This window comes from Rhea americana, unplaced genomic scaffold (genome assembly GCF_003343005.1).
Source record: "Rhea americana isolate MKP2758 unplaced genomic scaffold, rheAme1 scaffold_37, whole genome shotgun sequence".
Classification (NCBI taxonomy): Eukaryota; Metazoa; Chordata; class Aves; order Rheiformes; family Rheidae; genus Rhea; species Rhea americana.
In genome coordinates, this window is record NW_028186501.1 from 5,603,496 (window position 1) to 5,630,358 (window position 26,863).

The 26,863-nt window shown below is 43.3% G+C and overlaps 1 protein-coding gene across 1 annotated transcript in view; it reads right to left on the reverse strand.

Moving 5' to 3' along the window:
* The window catches only part of RASGEF1C (RasGEF domain family member 1C), an 81,957-nt gene that overhangs the window by 11,359 nt on the left and 43,735 nt on the right, over positions 1-26,863 (reverse strand). The window contains exons 2-10 of the mRNA XM_085312859.1: positions 22,859-23,041; positions 20,834-20,956; positions 18,081-18,218; positions 12,684-12,896; positions 9,456-9,530; positions 4,902-4,997; positions 3,922-4,024; positions 3,741-3,820; positions 2,750-2,845 (exon numbers count right to left, since the gene is read on the reverse strand). Coding sequence (XP_085168985.1) covers positions 2,750-2,845; positions 3,741-3,820; positions 3,922-4,024; positions 4,902-4,997; positions 9,456-9,530; positions 12,684-12,896; positions 18,081-18,218; positions 20,834-20,956; positions 22,859-23,035 — 1,101 coding nt within the window. The 5' untranslated portion in view covers positions 23,036-23,041. The remainder of the gene's footprint in view (positions 1-2,749; positions 2,846-3,740; positions 3,821-3,921; positions 4,025-4,901; positions 4,998-9,455; positions 9,531-12,683; positions 12,897-18,080; positions 18,219-20,833; positions 20,957-22,858; positions 23,042-26,863) is intronic.

The following is a 26,863-nucleotide window of genomic DNA, read 5'->3' on the forward strand; positions in this document are numbered from 1 at the left end:
TGTTCTCATCTGCATCCAAAAGGCAGCAAAGACATCCCGATTCTCTGCACATATTTCCACAGGATTTCTGTCTTTGGGTCACCACTTATTTCCCCAATAAAAGCATGTCACCCTGCCTGTTTTGTTTTCCAAATTTCTGTAGTAGAAGCAACAAAGGTGGATATAGCTGCACTTTAACACWGGCTTTAATCCAGGCACTTTGCCAGTGTAAAATCTGGGCTAACGCCAGAAATTCATATTTCATTTCCTTTTGATTACCCACCCTGAACTACCCATACGCTGAAGGACAACTGCCTCCTGCAGAACGAAAGAAGCTAGTGAGATCAGGTATGTTCTTCGTAGTATCAGACAGCAATSGCACCAGTCCTGCACTGTATGTGCTCCCAATGTCTCAGAGCCATTCGGAGAAATGGCCTTAGCACAGTGCAGTGTTTCCCAGCAGAATGACTTAATTTGAGGGATGGCACAGGTCAGCTGACTGCACAGATAAAACCAGTCTTAATTCCTACCAAATACACCCTTCTGAATTCTGCACGAAACGGAACCCTTTTCCTTTACCACTCTGCACTATGGTAGGGTTGTTTCTGCTGTTCCTGGATTGCATCTCGCAGCTTGGAGAGCTGCATGGCAATGCCCTCCTAGAAGCCTGCTCCTGAGCAAATAAAAATGCCATTTACACACAGGGAGAAAGGCTGGACTGTGGTGGTGCCTGAGGGCTGCTGGCTCACCCGGTCTCTCCCCRAACGTGTCGTTTTAGGCCCGAGCTGCACATGTGTTTAAGCGCTGTACAAAACTCAGCAGCCAAAGTAGCAGCCCTAAGGAAAAAAGCAAGTAATATTTCTGGTGAACTGGTCAGTTAAATATTAGCTCCTTCAAGCTAAAAGCACTTTGTCTTCCTGCAAGACCTAAGCCACGGCACAGTCCGTCAGTCCGCGACGAGCGCTCCCTCCAGAGCTCCTTCTTCTCCAGTGGGTGGATGGGGCCCTGCAGCTTCCATGCGCGCTTTGTGGTGGCCACTTGTTGAGAAGGGGGTGGACAGGCTGGGGAGCTCAAACTGTTACGTGCCTGATCCAATCTGAAGACAAATATTTTGCTTCAAAAACTAACTTTTGCTAATAGCTTGTCACGAAACAAGGTAACATTTTAGATCAAAAAAGTGGTCGTGCTCTTACAATTTTAATAATTGCAGTAAAATAAACAAGTAGGAATCTTCCTTATAATAAGCAACAACAGGTCTTAATTCCTAAAGCATGAATTACGGGATCTGCTGTATCTGGCACTGTAATATACCCAGCATGATCAGCTACTAAGTCATATGTTTGAACATTTTCTTAAGCTGATATGTACACAAAGGAAACAGAGTATGGGCTTTTTTAATGTAAAATAGATTCCTTTCAACCTAGTAACCTCTTTGCCCTTAGTCTTAACTAGCTAGGGATAGAGAAATGACAGAGATTGCTAACTTCCACAGGAAATTAAATCAAACAATAAAGCAGCTGGCTCAAATATGGGATTGTCACAGGAGAACTAGATTGCAGAAGCATCTCTGAATGACAAGTCCTAGCTGTAGCATGTAAGAGTTAAAAGAATTTCTCTGCTGCTCTTAAAAATTCAAGTCATCGTCTCTTCTTTGCCTAGAAAAGTGCTTTTCAGAACAACTCTGTGCAGTCCCATCAGAGCTGAGTCAGCCCGTGACCAGATTCTGATCTCGTTTTGCTGTAATGCTGCGAGTTTCCATTTGCTTCAGCAGATTTACATCAGATTTACAGCGGTGTGAGATCAGCATCTGGGCTGGCTCCTCTAATAAATGAATATTCAATTCCACATTATGCTTATGGATGCAGTATCTACTTTACCTTATTTTGTTCTGTGCAGAAGTTCCTCATTTATAGCTACATGCAATGTTAAAAGCAAATGCACTTTCTTAGAAGAAAAAGAGAACTAAATGAAGAAAATGATCAAGAAACACACCAGAGCACAAACTAGCAGGATTCTGCAGCAAGATCTGATCAATCTCATCTATTGCCATATCAGAGACATCTCAGAAAGATACTTACCTGGCATAAACACTGATAAAACACCTCAATTCTTGTTCAGCAAGATGGCAATAACCGAATGAAGTGAAAATTCGTGAGGACAGAATTTCACCCAGATCTGTTGCATTCGAGTCACACCAGACTTGTTGGTGTGACTTGCRGTAAGTCATTTTTTCCTAACGTAAGTGAAGAACCACCCCATCATCTGCGAGTGCTGCGCTCCTTGTCTCAAATCCCACGCTACACCATACAGACTTGTCTGTACAGAGACACTGGCTGGTGTAGTTGTAACAAAATCGTGCTTCCACCTGGGCCTGCCAGATTGATGCTCCATACCAAAATAAAAGTCATTTTAGTCTGGAATACCTTTTCCACCTGGAAGCTGTTTGGTTTATCAATCTAGACAAAATAAATTTTCTAGGGATGCTTGCACCAAAGAAGTCCTCCTTGCTGTGTGCCCCCCTGCCTCACTCCTCAGCACCTGAGCAGCAAGTCTGCAAAAGCTCTGTGATCCAYGTCAGATTCCCCTCAGCTGCAGATTTACATTTCCGATTGGATTCAGCAGTGCACTAGCCTTGGCCCCATAAGCAGGAGAGCTGTTCATGCAAAGCACTTGCATCAAGTGCTTTAGTCAAGTGCTTCAGTCTTTGATCCCAGCAGCAACATTCCCCTCCCTGCCTATTTGGAGACCCAGGAGCTGTGGTCACACCTACCTTCTCTCTGTTGCTGTGGGCAGTGAGGGATCTGTGAGCAGCCCCCCGCAGTGCTGTCCTATAGTTATAGAAGTTACCAGTAGGATCCATCTGGTGCTAAGTCCAAAAAAAGATGACACTTCAGTTATAAAGTGAACTGGGTGCTCCAAAGACAGCTTTACCCATAGCTTTCCAAACCCTAACAGAGCCTAGCCTGCATCTCCAGAAAACCACCACATGCAAGAACCGGACGTGTGATCCACAGATACAATGACAATTCTAGAGGCACAGGCCGTGGTTGTTTGCACTTGTGATTTTATATTAATAAATGATTGAGCTTTTATTTGGAGTATAATTTATTTGTAGAATGAGGCGAGGTACTTGGATTTTAGGAGGACTGCACATTTTATTTATGCCAAATCCTGGTTCATGCAATAACAAAACGCAACCAACCTGATCCAATTCTTTGAATGGCTGGTGCATTTGTTGGTGCAAAAATGTGCTCTCTAACCTCTGCTGATAGCAAGCCAGATTCCCRGGGAAGGAGGGGCAGTCACCAGCAGTACCACACAGCTGTACCTCCATGTAGCTAACAAACTCCCGAAGTCACACAGCCCTTTTGATCTCGCTCTATGTCCAAGGTAAAACTTGGGAGCTTTGTGCTCACCATTGTGTCCGTGGCCAAAGACAGCATATTACAAGGCAGAATCAGTGCTGTGAATGCCCTTCGTAATATATTTTGTGTAGAATACATTTGTTTCTGACCTGTCCTTCCCAAGCCCTTCTACATTCTCTTTTAGCTTTTGAACTGTTTATCTTTTTTTTTGCTGTATGTTGGAGTGCTCCAATCCCCCCTGCATATCAGCAGCTTCCCCCCCTACCCACTAGGCACCTGCATCCAGAATCTGTCCTTCTGCCTGTGAAACATGTTTAAAAGCATCTCATATCTGCATAATGATGTGAAAATTCGCACACATACACACACACACAAAGTTTTTGTTTGTTTTTTTACCTCAAGAATGAAAAATTTGGCTGTTTTCACTTTTGACCAAGTCTTCTTTAGCCTGGAAACTGGACTCATGTTCATTCCAGCTATGAAGGAGGAAGAAGAAAAAGGACAGTGGTTGTAATTCAGATTTTCCCTTTTCATTCATGASAGCCAATGGAGAGCTCTGTTGAGAAGCAATACTTACAAATTATTGCCATCAGTGAATTAAAATTCCCTATGTTAAAGCACTCTCGGGCAACATCGATGAAGAACTCTATGACTTGTGCTCGCTGTTTCTTTTTTGCAGGCTGCAAATTAAAAAAAAAGAAAAAACTGTAACAAGTACATGCAGAATTGGAGGCCATCTCCAGCACTTGTTCCACACAGTTGGCTCATCACCATGGACCTTCCTAGGGGCAGGATTTCATGCCCATATAACAGCAGCTTCTTTGTCCCAGGAAGACTTTGTTTCACTGCATTGAACTCCTTCTGCTGTTCTGGGCCTTTTAAGAAGAAGGTCAAGCCAAGTGGTAGTTTGCATTTTCAAACCCCATGTTCACTGGGCTGGAATACCCCACCTTTCCAAAGATCTCCAAATAGCAATGCTTTTGAGCCATAGGCAATTTGGGCTGCTTAACCCATTACTACTCATCCCTTCCACATCCTTTTCAAAGGAGAAAACATTCAGTTCATTTTGATGGGGCCACGTTAAAAAACCAAATCAACTAAAACCACTAACAAGTTAAAAAAAAAAAAAAAAAAAAGACTAGTCACAACTACAGTAACGGATGATGGGACAAAGAGCCACGCAATGGAAATTCACCTGCAGAGCAAGGCTTTAGGCAGAAAAATAACAAATACTGCTCCACTAAAATCTTTTTCAATAGAATTTGCACAGGGTAATTCAAGGCTTTTTTTCGTCTCTTTTTCCCTGCAGGGTTCATTAGTCCGCACTGTGCTCCTACTACATCAAGAGAACTGTGTATCCCCTGTGTGTCGTCAGCTCTCTTTTGCAATATGCTCATCATTTACCAGGTCGCTTCTGCAAGTGACGTGTTACTACAACTTACTGCCTGATGCTTGGCTAGATCACAAGAAATAATCCCCAGGTTTGCTTATTAACATACCATCTCAAACTGGCACATCAAGCGCGTGAGAAAACACGGCCACACGCATTTTACTTACCATGCAAATTTCTGTTGCTACAAGATAGCAGAGTCTATTGAACCATTTCACATAGGCCTCAAGATTAGTTGTCTTCTTCTGTTCACTGAAACAAGTCTGGGGGAGGAAAAAGGACAGAGAGACACACAACTTCCAGTTAGCTGTCTGAGTGCTCCGATACACGCTACGCAACGGTAATCACTTTGTCACATCTCTCTGATGCACTCGGAGGCTGGTGCATTAAGGGCCGAGTTCAAAAAGTCACTGGGTAGGTGGGTGGCTGGTGGATGGCTCTAGCCGAGTATGTCACCATGCAATTCACGTCAGCGGATGGAAAACAGCCCCATTTTGCCTGCGGCAAGCGTTCACCAATGCACTGTGCGCTGATCCTTGCTCAGTGGGATATTAACAGGCACTGCAGAATCCACAGAGCAACGACAATATGCAGAAAAATTAAATAGGACAGGCACAATCTTCCACAACACGTTCAGCTGGAGCCTTCCATTCCAAGACTTTCTTCACTGAGTAAATACAATCACCTGCGRCCCCTTTCTGGAGGGGGGAGCCCATAACTGAGTGAGGTGAACAAGAGGCAAGCAAGAGATAGTTAAGAGTTGCTTCTTTATGGGAAAAAATTATTTCCCTCGTTCTCTTGAGTGTTCAGGATAATTTGCTCTCTATTAGCAGCTGTGTCTTGCCAGCTGCTCTGGAGACGGGCACTTACACACATGAGAAACTTTGTCAGAAAGGGCCATTATAAGAAGCACATTCTCTACTTTTTATACAGAATTTTATGTAAATTCTCACAACTGATACAGGCTTTTGAAGYAGATACTTGGCTGAACTCCTCCACTTCCTTTGACTTCAATAGATAATTTGATTTCAGTGGAGGTATGGCAGTTCCTGCAGCCTTAAAGATGTTGCTTGGGATCATGAGAACTTGAGTTCTTTTCCCAGACCTAAATTCTGAGAAAGTCCTAGGACTTGCTGCTCTCTTGATTTCACGTGATTTATTTAAACATTCATTAACATCCACTAGAGGGTATCAGAGAATTCTGAATTTTTGTTTTATTAAGACRAGCATTTCCCAGAGCTGCCATAAATACGTGCCACTAAGAAGAAAATCACAGTGCATGAATACAGATTCATTAATGACAATAGGAATGCTCATATTACATAAGTTAAACAAATACCTAAAAGCCTTTAAGGAATGTGGAATATGATTCCCAAGGTAATTTTATATATATATATTAAACTCCGATTGTGTAGATAGGTGTTCAGAAACATAAATCACAGAAAGCATGGGGGAAGTCTTAACAAACATAAAATTCCTAGCTACTTTAAGACTAAATTACATATCCAATWGGAAAAATACATTTTGAAAGCATCCCAAAAGTAACTATCAGCAAGCAATACATGAATATCAAAAAAAMCCAAAAGAAACCCAAACCATCCCCAGCTTATCAACAGCCATTGCTTTTCTTGCTCTCTGTGGTATTATTCATTCCCCATTATAGCCAAAAAACTACACAAAACTTAGGCTTTGCTCTGATTACAGTATTTCCATTATAACCCTGCTGTCCTCTGCCACAGAATTTGTGAAGAATGTGCCCATTTAAAGTCGAACCTGACTGCTTTTTAAAGTTTAAGCTTTATAAATGGCACCAATAATCTYCGCGGGTTGGGGCATGACCGGTCACCCCACATAAGGGCTGGGAAGGTTTGTGCTGCTCTTCCAGGTCCYGCGCGATCCCTCAGCTACGCCGTAGCGTAGTGCAGAGGCTCTTCTCAGCCATTGCTGGGGCTCCCCATCAGGCTGGCAGAAGGGAGAGCAAAGTTCCAAACCACCTCGATTTTCATCAGTCTTGCTGACTTTAACCCCGATAACTGAGAGGTGCCATGCCTTATGGTAGTTTTTGCTTTACTATGCAAAACTTTACGATCCGTATTAGCTGGAAGATACTGCCTTCGACTTCAAAGGCAATCCAGTGATGCATCCCTTGCTCCCGTCCCTGCTATTAATGACTCCAATGAAGTCACAGGTCTGGTACTGATTTGCATTTGGGGAATGTGCATAACTGTATACTCCTGACATATTTTGAAAAATCTCTTATTTATMTTGCTCTATTGAGATAATTTGCTCAGATATCCATTTCTCTGCCTTTCTTTCAGGCTCTGTGCTCTAGTCCTTCCTGTTCACCCTAGCTGATGTTTCCTTATATTTCCTTTGTAACCTTAATTTCTCTCTTGATATTCCTCTGTGCTGGCACTGCACTTGAAATTACTGATGTAGCTATTGCCAGATGACACACACACACACGTGGCTATTGTGCATACCTCAGTTTAACACTGCACATTTCCTTCTTCCTCTCAGCRTCCCTCCCTGCCATGGCTTTATACAATTTAACTTCATTCACTGCTGCTTCTCCTCCCATTCTTCCAAAATTCACTCAAATTCAGTGCCCTCATTTGATCCCTTTCATTTCACTTTGCAGCACAGATGAAGACTTCCTGAGACTCTTGTCCTTTTTCAGTTGTCCCTCGCATTCACAGCAGGTTGCTGAAATTCCWTCAAAACTGGTTTGTCCTTTTCACTGTGTAATATTCCCCAGCAAAGATTTATGAAGACCAGTGTAGGCGGTAGTGGTTGATGGGTGACTGAAAGCAGATATGAGGTAATATGCTCCATTTCACCTGTTAAACTTCTTAGCTGTGACCTCCTCTTGTCTCTGGCAACTTCATCCTCCCAGGTACACCGCACATGATGGCATGGAGGCGATAGGAAAACACAAAGCTCATATGCTGTAAGCATCAAGAAGCACTAAAACCAGTTGCTGTTTTGCAGCCAAGAGCACATGCCACCCAGGAAGCCATTTCTTGAAGCTCATAAGTGACTCATTAAGCTCATTAATTGTGGCTCTCCTTGACAGAAGTGGCTGGTTGAAGGATATAGCAGCTACAGGGTCTCTTCCAGATGTGCCAGGCTGATAATCATGATGCACAGAGATAGTCAGAGGGCTGGAGTAACCAATAAATCACTCATTGTGAGAGTGGCTCACTTTCACATGGACAGTCCAGTAGCTCCACATGGGAGCCCACAGCTCCTCCTCTAGCCTCTCCTCTTCCTTCTCCTAGCAGTAGGAGACTGCAGGCGCTGTTCCTGGGCACCATGACATTGGAAACCAGCTGAGTTTCTGCTTTTCCAAGTGGCAGAAGAATGATTTTATTGTCATTAAGTCTGAGTGGAAAATGCTTAACTGCAAGTTCCTAGATTCTATCTAAAATGAGATGATTTTTAGTCCATCTTTGATACACTGGTAACTCCTATAGAGGCAGCAAAATTACTAAAGGTATCAAAAAGAGACAGAATTCTTCTCACCCCAGGCTCTTGACTAAAATTTGACTTGGTTTAGCTAAGTTGATAACACATGTCATTTTCTCAGCGATCAAAAGCTCCAACAGTAATATTTTCCATTAAGAAAGTCTTCTTAATATACATCTGAGCCCAAGAAARCATTTTCCTCAACACACATTTCTGTGAAGTTCTTTACTAAAAATGACAATTATTTTTATGGCACTCAGAGCTTTCATATTTCTGACACATCTTAGATATCTGAGCATTCCTTCCTAAAGGATGTGACCAATGCTCAGAATACCTGGAACAACAGCTCTGCCCACTCCCCTCTCCCTGCAACCAAGTGCAGAATTTCCAGAATTCCAGTGAGGGGAGAAAGCCCAATGTTGCTCTTTTTATCCATCCATCCATCCATCCATCCATCCATCCATCCATCCATCCATTTCTTCATCAATACAAATTATTCTCTTTGGACAGGACTATAAACAGAGGTCTTTCTGTTATTTTCAGCATCTAGACAAAATTCTGCCATGGATGCATGATCTCAGTAGGAGCCCATATGCAGTTCTGAGGATGAGTTTTCCACCCTCTTTCTTTTCCGGCAGTACGTGAAATCTCAGACTCTCTGGCCAGGAACTGTTTTTCCTTATTGAGGCACTCACTGAAGTGCTGCTTCAAACCCCACTGGAATCAGTGGAAAGACTCCAACTGGCTTCTCTGGACTTTGGATGAAGCTCTGATCAGGCACTCCATCCCCTACCGTGCTTTCGGTTAAAAGCCATTGTGCAGAGAGAGAAGAGTACGTTGATTCATGACGCACTGACTCATTACTGTGGTGTCTGGGCACACGCTATGGGCATTACATCACGTCCGAAGTCTTTACAATTTCATCACTGGGAACAGACGTTCCCCGATTCTTTACAGCCACAAGCCATTTGCCCTGATCAAAACATGCTAGGAGGAACGAGCTAGAGGCCAGGACATCGGGATACTGGACGTCTCTGGCCGGGACATATGCTCATCAGGAAAGAATGGCAATGACCTGCCAATGAGCGAGCTCTACCAAAGGTCCCGTCCCTGCTGTGAGAGTACAGATGTCTGCCAGTGGGTCTGGTCCTGCTTGACGTGTGCCCCAAGCCCTGTTCTTTTGGATCTCATCAAATCAGTTCATCTGGAACAGAGTTATTGCAGGAGACATTTTGCATGCAGACAAATCATACCTTGGTGCCATCCAAAGGGTCTTTATGTACAAACGCCTGCACAAATTCCTCAGGTCCAATGTGACTTAGCCTTTCCTTTTAGAGAGGGAAAAAAAAGAGAGACAGCAAGAATAAGAAGGTATCGCAGGATCTCTTCTGTTTCTCTTGGTAAGACATTCCCATTATCTGTCAGCTTTGAAAGGGTGTTACTGAACTGGTAGACAGCCAACTAGCACCAGACATTAAAATTCATAAGAGCAATCAGAGTTATTTCAGCAGAAAGAGGGAAACAAGAATAAAAATGTCTCATTACTGACAAGCCACAGTAAGAGCCCTCTCCACTGCACAGAGAGAAAGGTGCTGGATGCACAAGGTCCCATCTGGGAGTCAGGAGACCTCAGTGCTGTGCTTAGTGCTGCCACGGACCTGCTGTGGTCTAGCATCGCTCAATAGCTTTGTTTCCCAGCTCTTAAAATGACAGTAATGCTGTGATCTGGTAACCATAGCAATCACTAGCTCCTCTGCACACACACAGCTCTGACCCTACCTTCMTACCCAAAGATGCTCAGGTGGTGCCCTGGGGTAGTGGCTCTGTGCCACTGAGAAAGGAAGGCATTAAAGATGCACGTGCTTACATTAGAAGCATTAGTTACATAGTGGTGTCTCAGGTACTACCTGAAACAACAGTACCAAAAAAAAAAAAAAAAAAAAAAAAAAAAAAAAANAAAAAAAAAAAAAAAAAAAAAAAAAAAAAAAAAAAAAAAAAAAAAAAAAAAAAAAAAAAAAAAAAAAAAGTAAGGTATGGTACATCTTCACCAGCTCTTGAAGAAACCTGGCAGTCTCAGCCATGCCTCTGTCTGCTGCTCAGGAAGGACAGTGGTTATATTCTTCCACATCAAGAGTAAAGGGCCACAGATGGGTTGCAGACTAAAAATAAGCTGGTATTTGTGATCCTGCCTCTATGGGAGCTCCCTTTGGTTCCCCAAAGAACTAAGCTTGCTGACAAAAGATGGAAGGAAGCTCCTGATACTGTTTTGTGAAAGGTTTGTTTGGCATTGGCCCTGCAGCCCTGGAGGAGCTAAGCAGCTCTCCAGTGCTTCTGGAACATGTAGTCATGGCAGCTAAGTTGCCCTTGACCCAACAGCTAACAAAACTTCTTTGCCACCAGCAGAAAGTGCTTCCACTGAAAGTGTTCCCCTAGATATTTCTCTGAGACTTGACATCTATCATATCAATAGATCTCAGAACTGTTGGAAAAAAAAAAAAACATGATGTGAGCTATGACATTTTATAGCAGTTAGCGTCATGATTAATTATACTGAGTCTGGCTGCTGCTGAACCGATTTAGCCTATTTATTAATGAACTAGACCCTCAAGGCCACGTTTTCATATGCATGCCTTAACTCCCTTTGACTTCTGCTTCTGCCTATCAGCACAATTCAGTTCAGGCTATGAAAAGGGGAGAGAAGATCACTTCCATCTTGTCTGAACAGAAGAAGCCAGTGCTCGTGACTGAATTATCGATGGGGTAGCGTAGCCTGTAAAAGCTCAACGGTCTGGGAGTCAGAAGATGGGCATCAGTCTCCTTTTCGTCCCTGCCCTGATTCTTGGGCCATTTACGTCTCATTTGTGCACCTCTTTCCCCAATCCATAACAGTAATACTACGGTCTGCAAAATGCTTTGGAAGGCCCTCACAAAAGCTGAGCTGTTGGTATGATCCCACTGGGTTACTAGATATCAAAGGTGGTATTTTTAAGGAAGTAGTATGTCACTTCAACTCCCCATCTATCAGTTCCCCGATAGATGCTTATTAGAAGCAAGTACTTCTGAAAGATTACAGGCCTCCAAGATATTCCAGAGGAGATATTTTGGAACTCATACAGTCCAACCTTAAAACACTCAAGCAACAATAAAATCAATGGCAGTTTTGCTTAAGTGGAAATTTTATGGCTACTCTTAKGGTATTTCTCTTGGCTTCTCACCTTGACTCTCTGATAACAGTACAGAACTCTTACTAACAAATAACTATTATTAAATAAATAGCAAGTAATTCTTACTGACAAGTAAGCACTAGACAGTTTCAGTGCAGAGTAATTGGTGCATGACATGCAATACGTGAAAGACAAGATAGAGCACTGATTATAGTAAAGTGGAATGAAAACCTCTGGCTGCATCACAGTTTCMAGAGTGCAGTTTGGTTACAGGGACTCCCCCTTTAGTGAGTAGTTGTATTGTGGAAGAAAAGAAAAACAAGAAAAAACTCCAGGCAAAAGGACTTGCACTATCTAGCTTAAGCTATATAAAACTAAGAGTGGCAAAGTTGCATGTACTCAAAACAAACCATGACCCTAAACCAGGGGTTTCTGAGCTATTCCAACTCTTTAGAAACAGCATATGATCTACTTTCAGAATTTCCAAAGCTAATTCAATGGTATTCACTTCAATCTACAGTCCAGGCTTTCATTTCATTTCTTTTTTTCCAGTCTTCCTCTCAAAAGCGAACAGTATAYACTGCAGGACAGGCAGTGGGGAATTGTTAGGGCATTGAGAGGTCTGTTGRTAGCAGCAGTAAGGTTTTATGCTCTTCCGTGGACCTGCAGGTCTACATGGAGTACCTGACAGTGGGAGAAGAACAATATGCAACACAACACTGTCAAGGGTGTTGGCGCTGCAATTGGAGCAACTACCATCAGAATCTGCTTGAGAATGAATTACTATTCCAGGAGTGAAACAGCAGGACTTTGTGTGGAAGTAGGGAGTGGTTTTTGTGTTTGCACACCATTGTACGGGCATGCAGAAAGTCCCAAAGGGAAGAATGAAGAACACATCAGGCAACTTGGACGCTTTGTGTATCTTCAGAAATGGATTCGAACTGCTAAAATTTCTTCTAAATTAATGAAAGAGCTAATAATCACTCATTCCAATAACACCTTCAGGTTGTGGGGCTCAGAGCATCTTATGGAAGTCAACAAATGGTATTCCTTGATCTTTTGGGGAATACAACTCACATTTTATAAATATGCAAGCTGAAGAATAGAAAGCGTAAAGCGACCTGTCCCAAGATACACTCTGATATATCTCTYGCTTCTCAAGCATCTCTTAACCTGTCAAAACCTGCCTCCCTTTGCAGTGCTGATTCAGGATGAGGTGTGTKCAGCAGTGCAGGTGTTTTGGTTGTGTCTGTAACACTTAGCAGCTGATGGCTTAAAAAAAAATCTCTGCAAAAGTTGGAAATCATTCCCACTTACCAACTCCACATGTGTAAGCTGCTGAGCCAGAGTGTAGGGGTCACTGCAGACACTCAGGATTTCTCTCTGGATTGATGGAGGTTTGCTTTTAAAGGCAACCAGCTTATCAGAGACAGCAGCACTGATCTTGACAATCCCTTCTTGCCCATGGCTTAGGGTTGCAAGCTTCTGATTCAAGGTTTGCAAAAGCTGATTCATTTTTTTCCAGTAGGCCTGGAAAAATTGAGAGAGAGAGAAACATAAACCACCCATAGAACTTGATAATACATTTTTTTTATGTTGAATTTCCTACTGCAAAATACTTCTAAGCCAGCAACAGGTTACCACTTTATTTTCAATGAGCCTATTTCAGAATAACCAGTTGCCTTAATTACAGAAACAGACTGTAGTCAAGAGAAGAGGCTATCAGGACTGGTGGATTGGGCTGGCAGCAGTACTAGCRTACTCCTGCGAACACAAGTACTGGTGGGATCAGAGAAGAGGCAATGCTATTAATACGAGTTATACCAACTTTATGGAGCACAGCAGCATTTGGTCCCCATCATTTATGTTAGGTAGAATTCTTGGCCAACACTTAGCTGTTAATGTTTCCTAGTAAATCCCTATTTACTAGGAATAAGAAATGTTTCTAATGATACACTCTCCATCGTTTTGAGCCGAGAGCAGTAGAAGCATGCTGTTATTCCTACCCTGTTGGAGAGGTCTGAGCATTACATAGTTTTGAGTATTTAATATCCAAAATGTTAATTGCTRTTGGAGGGAGCTCATACTGTATTCCAAGCACAGCCATATGCTCAGCAGGATAATCATTAGCAAGTTGCTCAGGTTGCTCTCAGAGCTGGAACAGTTCTTATCAGACAATAAGTGGAGCTCCTGGCCATGGAGTACGGGCAGAAATGCCTTCAACTCTTCATGACTGACAGATGCAGACATAATAAAACTGTGATAAATGAGAGAACAGGTGGATGGGCTCTAAAGACAGAATTAATTAGAAAAGCCATTGGGCTAATGCCTCATGTGGAGCAGAGGGTGGCTGTATCCTGCTGAAGGACAGGTCTCATGGATTCTCCTTGGAGGAGAAAGGAGGATCAATCATGTGTGGGATGGGTACTTGTTCAACTTCAGATAGCTCAGTCCCCTGGAAAAATGGTTTGCATGCTGGCCCACTGTCAGCTCCTCCCCCCAGCACACAGATACACAGTGGAGAGATGCCCCGGCTGCTCACAAGTGGAGTAACTCCTCACKCCCTCCCCAAACAGAACTGAGCCACCTCAAGTTGCCAGTAACACCAGTTTGTAAACTGTGAGTGTGTAATCTGAGCTGGCACAGAGACCTCCTCTGCTACACCAGCACTACGCAGATGGACACCATGGCACCCTCCATGCAGCMGCAATCATCACACCAGCGACTTGGCCAGAGCGTGCCTTCCCATGAAGACCAACACACATCTGTGTCTCCACAGGTGAATCCCAAGCTGGATACAGCCCAAACACACTTGGAAAGTGCTCCTGAACCTCAYGATTTAGACACAGCCTTTGTCTTCAGTCTCTTCTAGACTATGGATAATCTGAAGTTGTAGGCGTTGGCAGCACTTGTGTTTTAGGTGTCCAAGTTACCAGGAGCCAGACTCAGTGCTCTTTTCACATGCACAGGATCCCACCTGCATACAGGAAGCACTATCTTCACAGTCTAGAATAACATGCTCTCATCTACCCTGTTTTCATTACGGTCCGAGGCTGGAAAACCTCAGAACATCCCAAGTGCTTCCACTTTTGCTGCAAGACTTTGTAACACTTGTATGACTCGGTATGACTGAGATGGGCTGGAGCATGGTCCAGTGTGCAGGATGTGGTCAGGCTATTTTGCAAAATAGAGCTGACAAACTCAAAATGAAGAAAATACCTAGAAGGCAGGAGGGACTCCTCTGGGAAAAAGTTCAACACATGTTCCATTTGGAGGCAAATCACAGAGGAGGAGTGAGGAAGAGTGAAAAAAWAATAAATGAAGTAATTTCTAAGAAAATGGAAACCATTTTTTTTTCAAATTTCATTTGTTCCTGATGTACACTGTCTGCTAGGAAGAAAGACTGCTAGGCTTGCTTCATGTAAATCCTTACTCAAACAGATGGTCCCCCTTTTGATTTACAAAGGCCAGCCTGGACCTACACCATTGAACAGCATCCAAAGGTTTCTCTGGTTTACATCTCAGGTGTGTTTGCAAATCTCAACATAGCTTTTGAAGCCCTATGAATAGAATAGTATTTTTTTAGTGGAAATTCAAATGGTGACGTATTTTGGCATTTTGTGAACTGGGAGAATTAATTCTTTTGGTGATAGCAGGGGGCACTGACATGAAAATTTTCTACAGAATATCAGACATTTTTGCTCAAAAACTTTAAGCTGAAAACCTAGTTCTCTTTCAAAATACAGTTTGGATGAGAATTCTTTGATCAGCCATGTCTGTGCAGCACCAAATCCTTCACTGTTTGGATGAAAAGCCACAAAGCAGCACAAAACTGCTTTAATGACAAGCATATCAGCAAGTCTCTCAATAAACTCTCATCAAGAGATCTAGTTTCACCCAGTTTTGTAGGAAATATGGCACAAAAATATATATAGACAATAGCAAACAAAGATTAAGGAAAGAGAATAAAATAAATCAGACAATTAACACAAAGATTATTCATAAATTAGAGCTATTAAAAAAGCTCATTGTAAGTTTGTTGAGTGCACCCTTTCCTGGAAAGCTTTTCCGTGAATACTGGGGGAGGAATTTAAAAAAAAAATTTTTTGTTGCCCTTTTAAAAGCATTTCCTGCCTTTTTAAAAAACATATTCACTACGTCAAAATGACTTTTTTCATTACCTTTGACATGCTGGTAATTGCCTTGCCACCAAGTGAACCCCCATTGTATGGGAGCTGCGTGCTGGACTTGCTATCAACCTATTTTGCCTCACTCCCGTATTAACAGTCAAAAGAAGCAAGCCACTGTTTAATATTTAAAGAAAATGTTCATTCTTAACTGAGAAAGTTCCTCTGAAGACAGCAGGCCTCAGCAGGTGGCTTAGGAGCTTAAATTTTAATTAAAATTTCTAACTCTAAATGCAAATCACAGTACTTACTAAGAAATGCTTCTCAGCATGGACACCCTTATAAGCACATCACAGAGCCTTTAGAAAGTGGACTATACAAAGGACAGGCGCACATACTGGAGGGGAAAATCCTGCATTAACCTACATGGACTAGATGACCTACCAAATCTTGCAATCTATAGCTTCTCTGATTCACGATGGGAATAACTTTCTTCTAAACAACTAATGGGCACAACCACTCTATTATGCTSTCCCTCAAAATAGGAAATTTGCATTTGCAGGATGTAAGTTGTTCCTTAAATTAATTATTGACTCCACTCAGACATAACCACTTRCAACTACAGTGCCTAGTAATATTTGAAAAACAATGATTTTGACCAAATCCAGTCTGATGTTCCTCAGAGCACCTCTGAGCATCAGTACGTAGAGCTATGCACTGTGTGCACTCACTAAGGTGTGCAGCAATTGCTCAGGTCTGGTAAATAAACTGCTGCTTTGTGTGCCAAAGCTTTTTCTTCACAGCTCTTCATCAGGAACATAGTTCAAAGAAGGCTGCAGGATGGGTCACCTCCCTCCTGCAGACGGGGTCAAGGCCACCCTGTCCCTTTCTGTCCGCCCTTTCTGTTCCCTTCAGCTCCACCGAAGCGTCACACCGCTTCCCCGTGCTCTCCTCTCCCGCGGGGCTGCAGCTCGACCAGCAGAGCTGTGCCAGCCTGCAGCCAGCCCCGGAGTGCCGGCAGTGATGCCAGCCCAGCCCAAGAGCAGCTGTTTCCATTTCTCTTGTGTTTCATGTGGGTAGGAGGGTCCTATTTCATTTCCATTCTTCTTCAGCCCTGCAAATTGTTTCTCTTCTCTCTCCACCCCTCTCTTTTCCAGCCTCATGCGTATGCGCTTCTTGTTATACTGAATTGCACACATCTGTGGCCTGAAGCCAGGCCTTGATGTAGCCAATTGAGCTGAATTCTTCCACATCTCATGGTTAACCTAGAAGTAATTAGAGACTCTCAATGTGCTGTTTGCCCATATCTTTATTATATTCACGGACTTTGTGGTATTTTTAATGTTTCTGAATTAATTTAAGGGATTCACCCACCTGAATTTGCATGCAGGTCTCTCAGAGACTGTTCACTGTGTCCTACTCTGCCACACACATAACTCATGTATTTGAATGCCAAGAGGGAACTTGTATAACCATCTAAATCTAGCTTCTGTCTACCAAGCCACGTGCTGTTGTCTTTTGCTACTTTTGTGTCCCAGAGAACTCACGTGTCCATAAACACTTTTAAAAAACACAAGGACTGGCCCTTGCTACCTCTCCAGGTCAGTAAAACAGACTAGATTCAAAAGGAGTGAATGCCTTGGCCCCCATAGATCCTGTGGTTTTTAATGTGGATCCCACCGGCATTAGTCAGGCTGTGATTGGAGTCTGCTGCTCTGTATCTGCTCACTCRCTGTCTAGGTCCCAGCTTTACAACATGAACCAACTTTAGCATTGAGCCTGTGAAGTGTTTTGCACAGGACAGGAACACGTGAGCCAAACCCTTGCTGGATTCACTAATGAAAAGATGATGACAAAAAGCAAAGCTTGTTTCAAACACATTACCAGACTGTGAAGAGATGTAAACCAAGGAATGAAATGATGTCTGGGCAGGAGATCAAGGACATATGGAAATAGGAGAAGGTGAGACAAAATAGGACCACAGATGTCCCTTGCTGGTTCTACTTTTACAACCACTCGTTTTCATTGAGAGAGGAAGCCTTCTTCAGCTACCTTCAAGCAACTGGTGATCTTCTTTATCTCCTCCATGCAGTAACTCTCACTGGCTGCTTGCTCCACTCCTCATTTGCTAAATTAGACATCCAGGAATGTTCCATGAGCCCCCTGCTTGGGCAGGATGGTTKGTCTTCAATCATGATACTTAACTGCTCTGCTAGACTAGAATATGGAAGATCACAGCAGGGTTGCTATTTGAACTGTGAACACCACATTCAGCCTATGCTGTAACTCAAATCTTCCATCCGTAAAATGGGAGACTTGTTCTCTTAGAAAGTAGTGTACAGTAGATAAATTCTACTGATAACTCTGATGTGTTCCCATGTCATTGCCACATGAATACCTGAACTGAGACACATGGCTTTTGGGGAAGCTACTACAAACTTTTACCAGCAGAGAACAAAACTGTAAGCGCTTCCAGGAGCAGGCATGGAACAGAACATGGCAAGTAACAGGAGAAAAATAAGGAGGAACCAAATGCAATAAATGAATTTAACATTTCCAAGCAACATTTCCAGCCAGACATCCTCACCTCATCACATGGGGCTATCCTGTGAATCATGTCTTTCAGATGGCTGATCATTCGCTCTTCCTGAAAATCATACGGGAATGTTTCCGTCCACTCTGTCAGCAACTGTAAGATTTTAGGTCCAAATTTTCTGATCCGTGCCTAAAAGGAAACGAGAGTGATGGATAGGAATTGAAATGTCCTCACTCACTGAAGACCTGGCAAATAYGTATTTCACTGAACAAGGGGCCAGATTTTCAAAAAAGGCACTTACGATTGCACCTGCAAAATCTCCACACATGCAAACAAATAGTCTGTTGCACAAATGACACATTTCTGCATGCAAAATGTACCAGTGTCTATATGCATGCACAGTTATCTGTTTTACATGCAGATTTATGTATTTTGCCCATGCAATTGGCCAGTTTATGGCTGGATGGACATATTTTGTTGGTGCAACCTTAATACCTTATTTTAAAACATCTGGCCTTTTTGCTGATTTGAACCATATGTTCCTCCCTACAACCCTCCTATGCTTTCATCCTTTCCTGAAGAACTGGTTGCAGTGTTATCGCTTGACCAACAAAGAGGTGAGTCTTTTGCTCCTTTGCTTTCTGGCAGGAGGATGCACTGCTTAGTGCCCACTGGTAAATGTAACACAAGGAAGAAAAGACAGACAAAACATACGCACATTCGTACCTTTACCTGGACTCCTGATAACATTGCCCTCTTCCCACATGAGCTCAAGGTCATGATAGGAGAAGAAGGACACCCACTCATGCAACATATAGCTGCTGCCCACATTGCTTTTGGTGTAGATTTGCCTGATGATGCAGCAGCAGGAATAGTCTGGGGATGATATGGGGCAAGGAGGGGGAACAGGAGGGAATAGCACTGTTGGTGCCTTTGTATTATCTCAATACACAGCCAGAATGGCTGCTTCCAAAGCTTTCATCCTCCATTATTCAAGAACGTGGAAAGAGGAAATTGCGTTAAACAATAAACTGTATTTTTATTTACAGAAAACACAGCTCAAAACAAACAGCCGCCTTCTGCATACGTACTGTAGCTGAAGTGTACCCTGTAATCAGGAAAAATTATACTCTTGAGCTCCACAGAGCTCAGTTTTTCAACCAAGGTGGTTAAAATGCATATTTCAGCTTTCCACCAACAACAGGTTTCAATGAACCACATCTCTAAAAATAACTGCTGTCAGCTAGCATTAAACTCACGCTCAAAGACCAGCAGGTGGCTACTAAAAGGAAAGCTTTATTGGAAACTACAAAGGTCTGGGGATACTTTTGCTCCAGCTATGTAAACTGCTGTTATGAATTGAAGGAGAGGACTTTGTGCAAGCCACAGGACACGGCTCATGGGACGGGAGGTCACTTGTGTGCAGCTGCAATTTCAAAGTCAGCCCCACTCTCAGGAACACAAAATCAGCTGTGTCCCACCAGCTGTACCTTACTTCAGGGCTGCCAAAATGCAGCTTCACTCAGAAGCAGTGTCATTTCAGGTAGATTGGGAGATGTTTGTAATAACATAATAAGATAACGTCCCTCATTTCTTGCAAAGTTTGACAAGCAGTGATAGTCTAAAATGCTCATATTTGAATCCTCATATATGTGCTTCAGGCATAGCACCTGCGTTAGAGAACAGAACCTATCACACATCAGAAAAGCTGTTTTGGATGCTGCTCCTGATGTAAATTTTTGTATTGCACTCAGACTGTATGTATGCAACTCAAATATCAGACTTCTATGTAGGCTGGCTGCTTCCACGCTGTAGGGAAGGTGGAGCTTGTGTTACTCTTGCAACCAGCTGCCTGGGCAAAAACAAGCACATGGGCTCAGATGCTGGTGACTGATTCAGTACTGGATGCCAAAAACATTGTGTTTCAAAACTGGGCAGGCTGATCCTGAGATGCATTTCAGAATTCTGTTCGAAGTATTTTGGTTTCTTTTGGTAAAATTGCAACTGATGCACATTCTTCTCTCCTCCACCGCACTGAAGATGTATCTCTCACTCCAGGCAATGCCCTACACCAGTTTTCACCAATACTCCAAGCAAAGCTGAGTGGAATCTGGCACTGAGCAGGATGCAACGGGATCCGTCTCGCCTGCAGTGCCTTTGGGATTGCTGGAGGACACATATGTCTTGTCACACACTGTATCAGGCTGCTCAGTCCTTAAGCAAATCAGGAGCAGGGACGCAGTAACAGCTTGGATTTTCCCATTTGGTTAGCCTGTCAGAGCCTCGCTGCTGCTTCAGCTCGCTCCCAGTGTGCCAGACGGAGGCCTGCTCTGCAGCACAGCTGCACAAACAGCCTGTCAGTGCCGACAAGGGAAGGTTAGTAGGGAGCTGCATGTTCTTATGCTGCGTTCAGAGTGTCAGAAAAGGCCAGAGAGAGCTGTTACACACTGCACTAGAAGCAAGAAAGCAAAAGGGCAGATGCATTAAGTAAAAATGGGAGAGTGCTGTGCTGACGTCAGCGACTGACGTGTTTATATCCTACCTCCTCGCATTCTGCAGGCTTCATCAGAGCCTTAAAGAAGTAAGAAGGAAAATCACCTGGTAAGACTGAGACAGGGCAGTGACCACAGTGACCAGTGTCTGGGGAGCTGCTCTTGGACACTAATGCTCGGATGCCTCAATGTCAGGATCTCTGCAACTACTATCACCCTTATGAGAATGTTTTTGTTCAATCCACAGGGAGTCCAAGGACTTTCTGCTCCTTGAAAATACCTCACATTTTTCTGTTGTAAAGCCAAACTAACCTTGTCCAGCACTGGGTCGTCCAGCCGCTGCTGCTCAATGCACTTATGACAGACTTGTGACAGAAGCTCGTGAGGTTCGATGAAGAGCCTGGAACTCAGCAGGAATGTAAAGATATAGGCTTTCTGCAGAAAAGAGACAAGCAGACCTTGTAAGCCAGACACCCAGTGGCTAAGAAGCTCCCTGAACTCCATGGTTTTTGCTATGTTCCTACTGCAAAACAGTTCCCACTTAAAAAGCAATACAGCCACTAGAGCATAGTCCCTGCTTAGAGAGGACACGACTCTTCATTACATATCAGAAAGTCACACTGTGACATTACAGCTGCCAGGTGGATGTCTGCTCTTCTGCGTTTATTAAATACAAATTTTTGAATGTTTACATCTTCTTTCAAGCACTAAAACCCATTAGAGCAAACAATCTGCTCTTTCATAGCAAGGCATTTTCTCTGGGACAAAGCGACAGACCTGTATATCTAAAAGACATAAAGATTCCTGACCTTGCAAATGGTTACAGCAGGTACCTCCTGCCATTCAGACCCTCCCACGAGCCAGTGGCATCTCCTACCTTCTCAGCACCCACTTCCAACCCTCGCTTGCCCAAACCCTTGGATATATGCTATGTGGAAGTGCARTGAAGACTGCCTCTAGCTCAGTCTGCAAGAGCTAGCCCAGGTATTGGAGACAGCAGAAGCAGGCACAGATGGAGGCCAGTGACAGGTAAGTGAGCGTTGCTCAGGTCATCCCATGCCGCACTGCCTTGGGAGCTGTAGACATCCCCATATTAGTAATATCTCCCCTTTACTGCTCTGCAGGTCTCTCTCTGCCTGCTTTAGGGAAAGTTTCACTCATTTTACTAACTCGCCCAAATTTGTTTTTAACAGCCAAACTGTGTCATACGCAGTACCACTTCACTGAAACTGTAGGAAGCAAGACTGTTGGATAAGTCACTGGATTATTTAAAATACTCCTGGAGTGAATTTAAAATATATGCGTGAATCCTCATTCGTTTGCATCCAAACCCCTCCTGGCACCTGGATTATCTTCTTTTCCCCAGACCTAGCCATGCTCCTGAGCAGTAGGTGAAATTATTTCACATCACACATTACTTACCGGAAATATTACAGCCTGATCTCGTCATTACCTACTTTTATTGCCTCTCTGTTCTTTTTTAATTGATACGCTCTTTTATGACWTATTTTTAGCTGATCAGAAGCTCAGCTGCAGCTAATTTAAAACATGCTGTCTGCTCTGCATTGATAACTTCAGTGGTCCTCTAAACCGCCCAGAAGCCAGTGCTACTCTGGCACTTTGAAATACAAGCCTTTCCATAGAGGCACATTAGCACTTCAAAGTCTTCCACGAGCCAAACTCTGCCCTAAATTCCACTGAGGATGTGTAAATCCAGTGAAGTCAATGGCTTGCARGACCATAAACTTCCTTTCAGCTTAGATTCTTATATTATCAGTGAAGAAACACTGAATTTTCACTGAAGGAACAAAGATTAGGATCTGAGCTCTGCTGTCCAGTGACTGGAGATTCTCTGCGCAAATAAGCATACAACCCCAGGTAAATTAAGAACCCATCAGAATTTCTCTATTTTTGCTGAGGAAGTGCTTTATACATGCAGAGAAACCTTGATGGTTTTAGCAGCTTCTGAAATTCAGCTAATTTAATGCCAGTTCAGACTCAAAAGTTTTTTGCTTCAATCTTCATCTAAACCTCTCTGGGATGCACTGCTATTTTTGAAGTTCTCCTACTGTTAAATTACTAATTCATCATCACCACATTTTTTTTCCTGTTCTCTTATTTAAAAGCAGTATCAACTTTGGGATCCGCTCTTTCATGGAAACAATTACAGAGCAGTACAACAGCATTTAAAGCCACGAATCAATTTACCAAGCTTTAAGTGTATGCAGTTTTTAAATAAACCCTTTTAATTCAAAATTGAACACATTTGCATTTTTGCATAAAGTGCTGTCCCAATTAATCAAAATTAAACTGTTTATTATACTGTGAATTGCTTACTTCAGGGTAGTAATCAGTGGTAGGTATAAGATGCTGGATTAGAGCATCCAGAGATGCTGAGGTAAGGTTTCCATCCTGGAAGATCAGTCCTCCTTGTTCATCTTCTTTTGAAGTATGTAGATGAGGGCTGAAGCCACATGGGGTAAACATGCTGGTAGACCTCAGCGTTTGGGGCATCCCTTCCTGCAACAGAGAGAAATTCATGTCAGGGACAAGATCTATTGGATTTRTAGCCAGAGTCTCAACTGTCCTCTGCTGATGACTTGAAAAACACAAGCCACTAACGAGAGTTTCCTGTTCACAAAATTAACGAGATACTTCCATGACACCTTCCATGATACATTTTYTTTCACAGTTGCCGCCAGCAGATCACACCTGTGATAGCAAATATTCCCAAAGGAAAATGGAACATTTTGCTTCTGCTTTTGGGCCACAAAATGACGGCGGCTGCTTTAGGCTCCTATCCCAGGCGAGATCTGTGGTAACCTCCCTTTCACTATAGCCCAGGCAGGAGAGGTGAGATACTAGGTACACAAMTTCAGCAGGTTCCTGAGCAGAATGAAGTCGTAGTTTTGAACCTCCATCTCTCTGAGAACAGGCCTGGGAGGAGTTGGCATGAGAGAAGGAGAAAAAACAGTGCCCACCAGGGCTTGCTCAGGAAGGACTTTGAGAAGTGCTCCRTGGCTGCTGAGGAGCAGGAGAGCTCCCAGGTAAGCACCTGGGGGCAAGGGCAGATACAGGAGAATACTGTCAGACAAGTGGAGGATGAAAAAAAGGAAAAGAGAGGTGGAGGGAACAGAGAAGGTAGAAGCTGAAGAAGAGATTAAAGTGCAAAGAAAAGAGAAATGATGAAGGCGGAAAGCCAGACACCTGCACTATTTTTGGAACCTAATCTATACTTAGGCATTAAAAATGTTTCAAAAAGATCCTGAGTACTCATCGACTTCACTAGAACTGCAGGATCCTTAGCACCTTTGAAAAGGAGGCCATGCAAGCTCAGAGCAGCAAGCCCACCTTCCAGCCCCCTTTATTTCAGTTTTCCAGCCTGTACTGGTKTACTTTTCAGGGTCCATTTAGACACTGCGGCTTACAACCAACTTAACTTTCTTCTGTTAAGCAAAGTTGCATTGCTTCCAAATTGGTGTGAGGGGCAGATTTTGCCCTGAGGGCTTTAAAGCATCTCCAGCTGCCTCTGCAACCTCCCACCCTGAAGCTGCTCTGCTCTCAACTGGAGGCTGCATCGTAGACCTCAGACCAGGAGAACAACGGTGCTTTCTCACTCCCCCATCAGCCAGCGCATCRTCGGAGGTCTTTGCAAATGCCAGTCCGCTGTGACCTACCAATCTGCTCATAAATTTGATTTTCCTTGATAAGGCAATATGGGAAAATGCCAGAAGGGCAGAGTCCTAGCACCAATCTCCACTTGCCTAAGCAGCAGTGAAACATCGTCCAGGACTCCGGATCTTTCTCTCGAGCATCAACTCGGCCTGCTTGAAGGACCATGTCTGCCCCATGACTTGCCAGCCCAGCCTGGACCTCCCTGGGGGTAGTGCTCAGCAACGTGCAGCACAGGGACATGCTTTATTTTCTAACATCTTTCTTGACTGTTTGCTCTGCCCTGTTCCCTCTGGGTTTCTGCCTCTTTCCCGCTCCACAGAACTTCAAAAGCTGCCTCAGAGATTTGGCTTGAAAACTCGAGTTTATATTTCTGACCTACATATATCAGGGGACGTGCTACAATGCAGATGGCAAGCTCCGCTTTAGTTACCTGTCCAGCACGTTGTATTTACTCCTGCAAATATCCCTGTGCACCCGAAGTGTCTCTTGGCCTGCCACAACCCTCAGGCTGCTAAAACTTGCCCAACCCAAGGGGCACCGAAGACGTGAAGGGCAACGTGTCCGCGAGCCAGGCAGGTGGGAAGCCCGGGGAGAGGCTGCGAGCTGAGCCCAAGCGCTGTGGGAGCTCAGGTTTTGCTTGCAAAACGCGGGTGACTTGATCCCTCAGAGGAGCCTCCCAGCTCCCGGGAGGCGCGCGCAGGCTGGCAGCATGGCCCGCCACCGGGATTAGCAACTGGAAAGAAACCGCGAGTGTCAAACCCTGCAAATTCCTGCCTCAATGAAAAAAAAAAAACAAATAGATGACAGGGAATTTAGCTTATTTTATTTTAAAAACCAGAGCATCCGAATGTCATCCAAGCCAGAATGGAAGCTGAAATATCTCATTTTAATGAACATGCAGATGTGCTCGTTAATAAGGCTCCAAGAGCAACTAATTGCTGCTTTTTGTACACAGCTCAGACTTGGTGTARTAAATAGGAAAGACTGCCAAATCCCGTTTGTTATTTCTAATGCTCCATGTTACGTCTTGTTTCTATGGCAATAATCCCAAGAAAGATTACATGTCCATACAGATCAAGAAATAAATCTCATGGACATATAGCTGTCTAGATGAGGAGAAGAAAAAGTTAAAACAACTGTGAATTTATAGGACAGAGTCTTGCTTCAATGTAAAACAGAAGACTAAGTAATAATTTATACAGTGTAATCCCTCACTGTCAGTGCCATTTTTATTATCAAATAGAAACATATCTGAACAGGATGTTGCCTGAACTTTTGCATCTCATCACATGAGGAAACTTGATGAAACACATAGTAATGCTATGTAAGAAAAAGTTACTGCTATTTTAAAAACTGAATAAACAGCTGCACAGCTGTTGTTGACGCACTTTTGAGTATCATTAAGAAATCACATTCGAGTTTCTACTATCAAGATCCTGGGCTAATCAAAAATTGGGGGGGGCTGATCTAAAGTTTACCAGTGAGGCTTACCTGAGCTACCTGAGGCTTACCTGGTTGCTACCACACCTGCCACTTGCGGGAGTTGCACTTCTGGCATAAGAGGAAGGTGCATCTGTCGCAGTCCCGAAGGTGTCAACATCAAGCTGTTCTGCTCACCACTATCTGATGCTGTTACGGTAGTGTGAAGACCAACCGTACAAAGACTAAAAACCTCCTGCACTACTAAGCTTGGTAATAACTAATATTTGTATTAGGCAGTTCAGAGTTTAGGACAGTGACTTCTTGGCTTACAACATCTCCTTTCTTTTTCTGTTTGTTTAGTTTCTGAAACACTCTCTTCAAAAATGCTAAACAGAAATAAGATCTTATTTTTGAAACAAAGTCTGAATGTATGATTGCCTGCAGTAGGCAGAGGCTAGGCTATGCTGTCAATCAGTGGCAGAATACAGAAATGAGGGACGAAATGAGAGACTGGAAAACAAGCAAGCAAACAAGAACCCCAAGGAGATCTGTCTTACTGTACCCACAGTGGTTTGCAGCATGGAAAAGGTAGCAGGTATAGACAAAAGCAGATCCTTCTTGGAGGAAAAGCACAGTGAAAAAAAAAAAATCCCTCCCACGAGTGCAGTGTGAAGTCGGAACAGGGGCTCGTGGAGGATGTTCAATCCCCATCCTGCGAGGTTTTCAAAACTCAACTCTTCGAGGCCCTGAGCAACCTGAGCAAACTTTGAAGTTAGCCTGCTTCAAGCAGGAGGTTAGACAAGAGACCACAAAAGGCTCCTTCTGATTAACTTTTCCATGATTCCAGTACATGTCTCCCGAAATACGAGAAAAGACATATACTGCTGCAATGTTATTGAGCACAATATTAGAGAAAATATCATGTGATAAAATGAAAGCTTCTTTTTAAATCTGAACCACAGCAAGTAAAAATCTAGTCCAGGTCATTAGATATTTGTAAAGAAGTTCATTTTGTATGTAAAACTTTCTTCCACTATGCCTGGACTCAACGGCCCACGTGTCCCTAGTAGAAAGGCCAAAAAAAAACATTTCAAGACTACTTGAACCTAATTCGAAATCAATGAGATTTAAGCATGTGAAAATTCAGTAGGAAAGAGCCTCTCTGAACTACAGTCCAATTCAGCATACAACACTTTGGTAAGCCTCTCATTTCAGAAAGTGGTGGTTTCAGACTGCAGGTGCTAA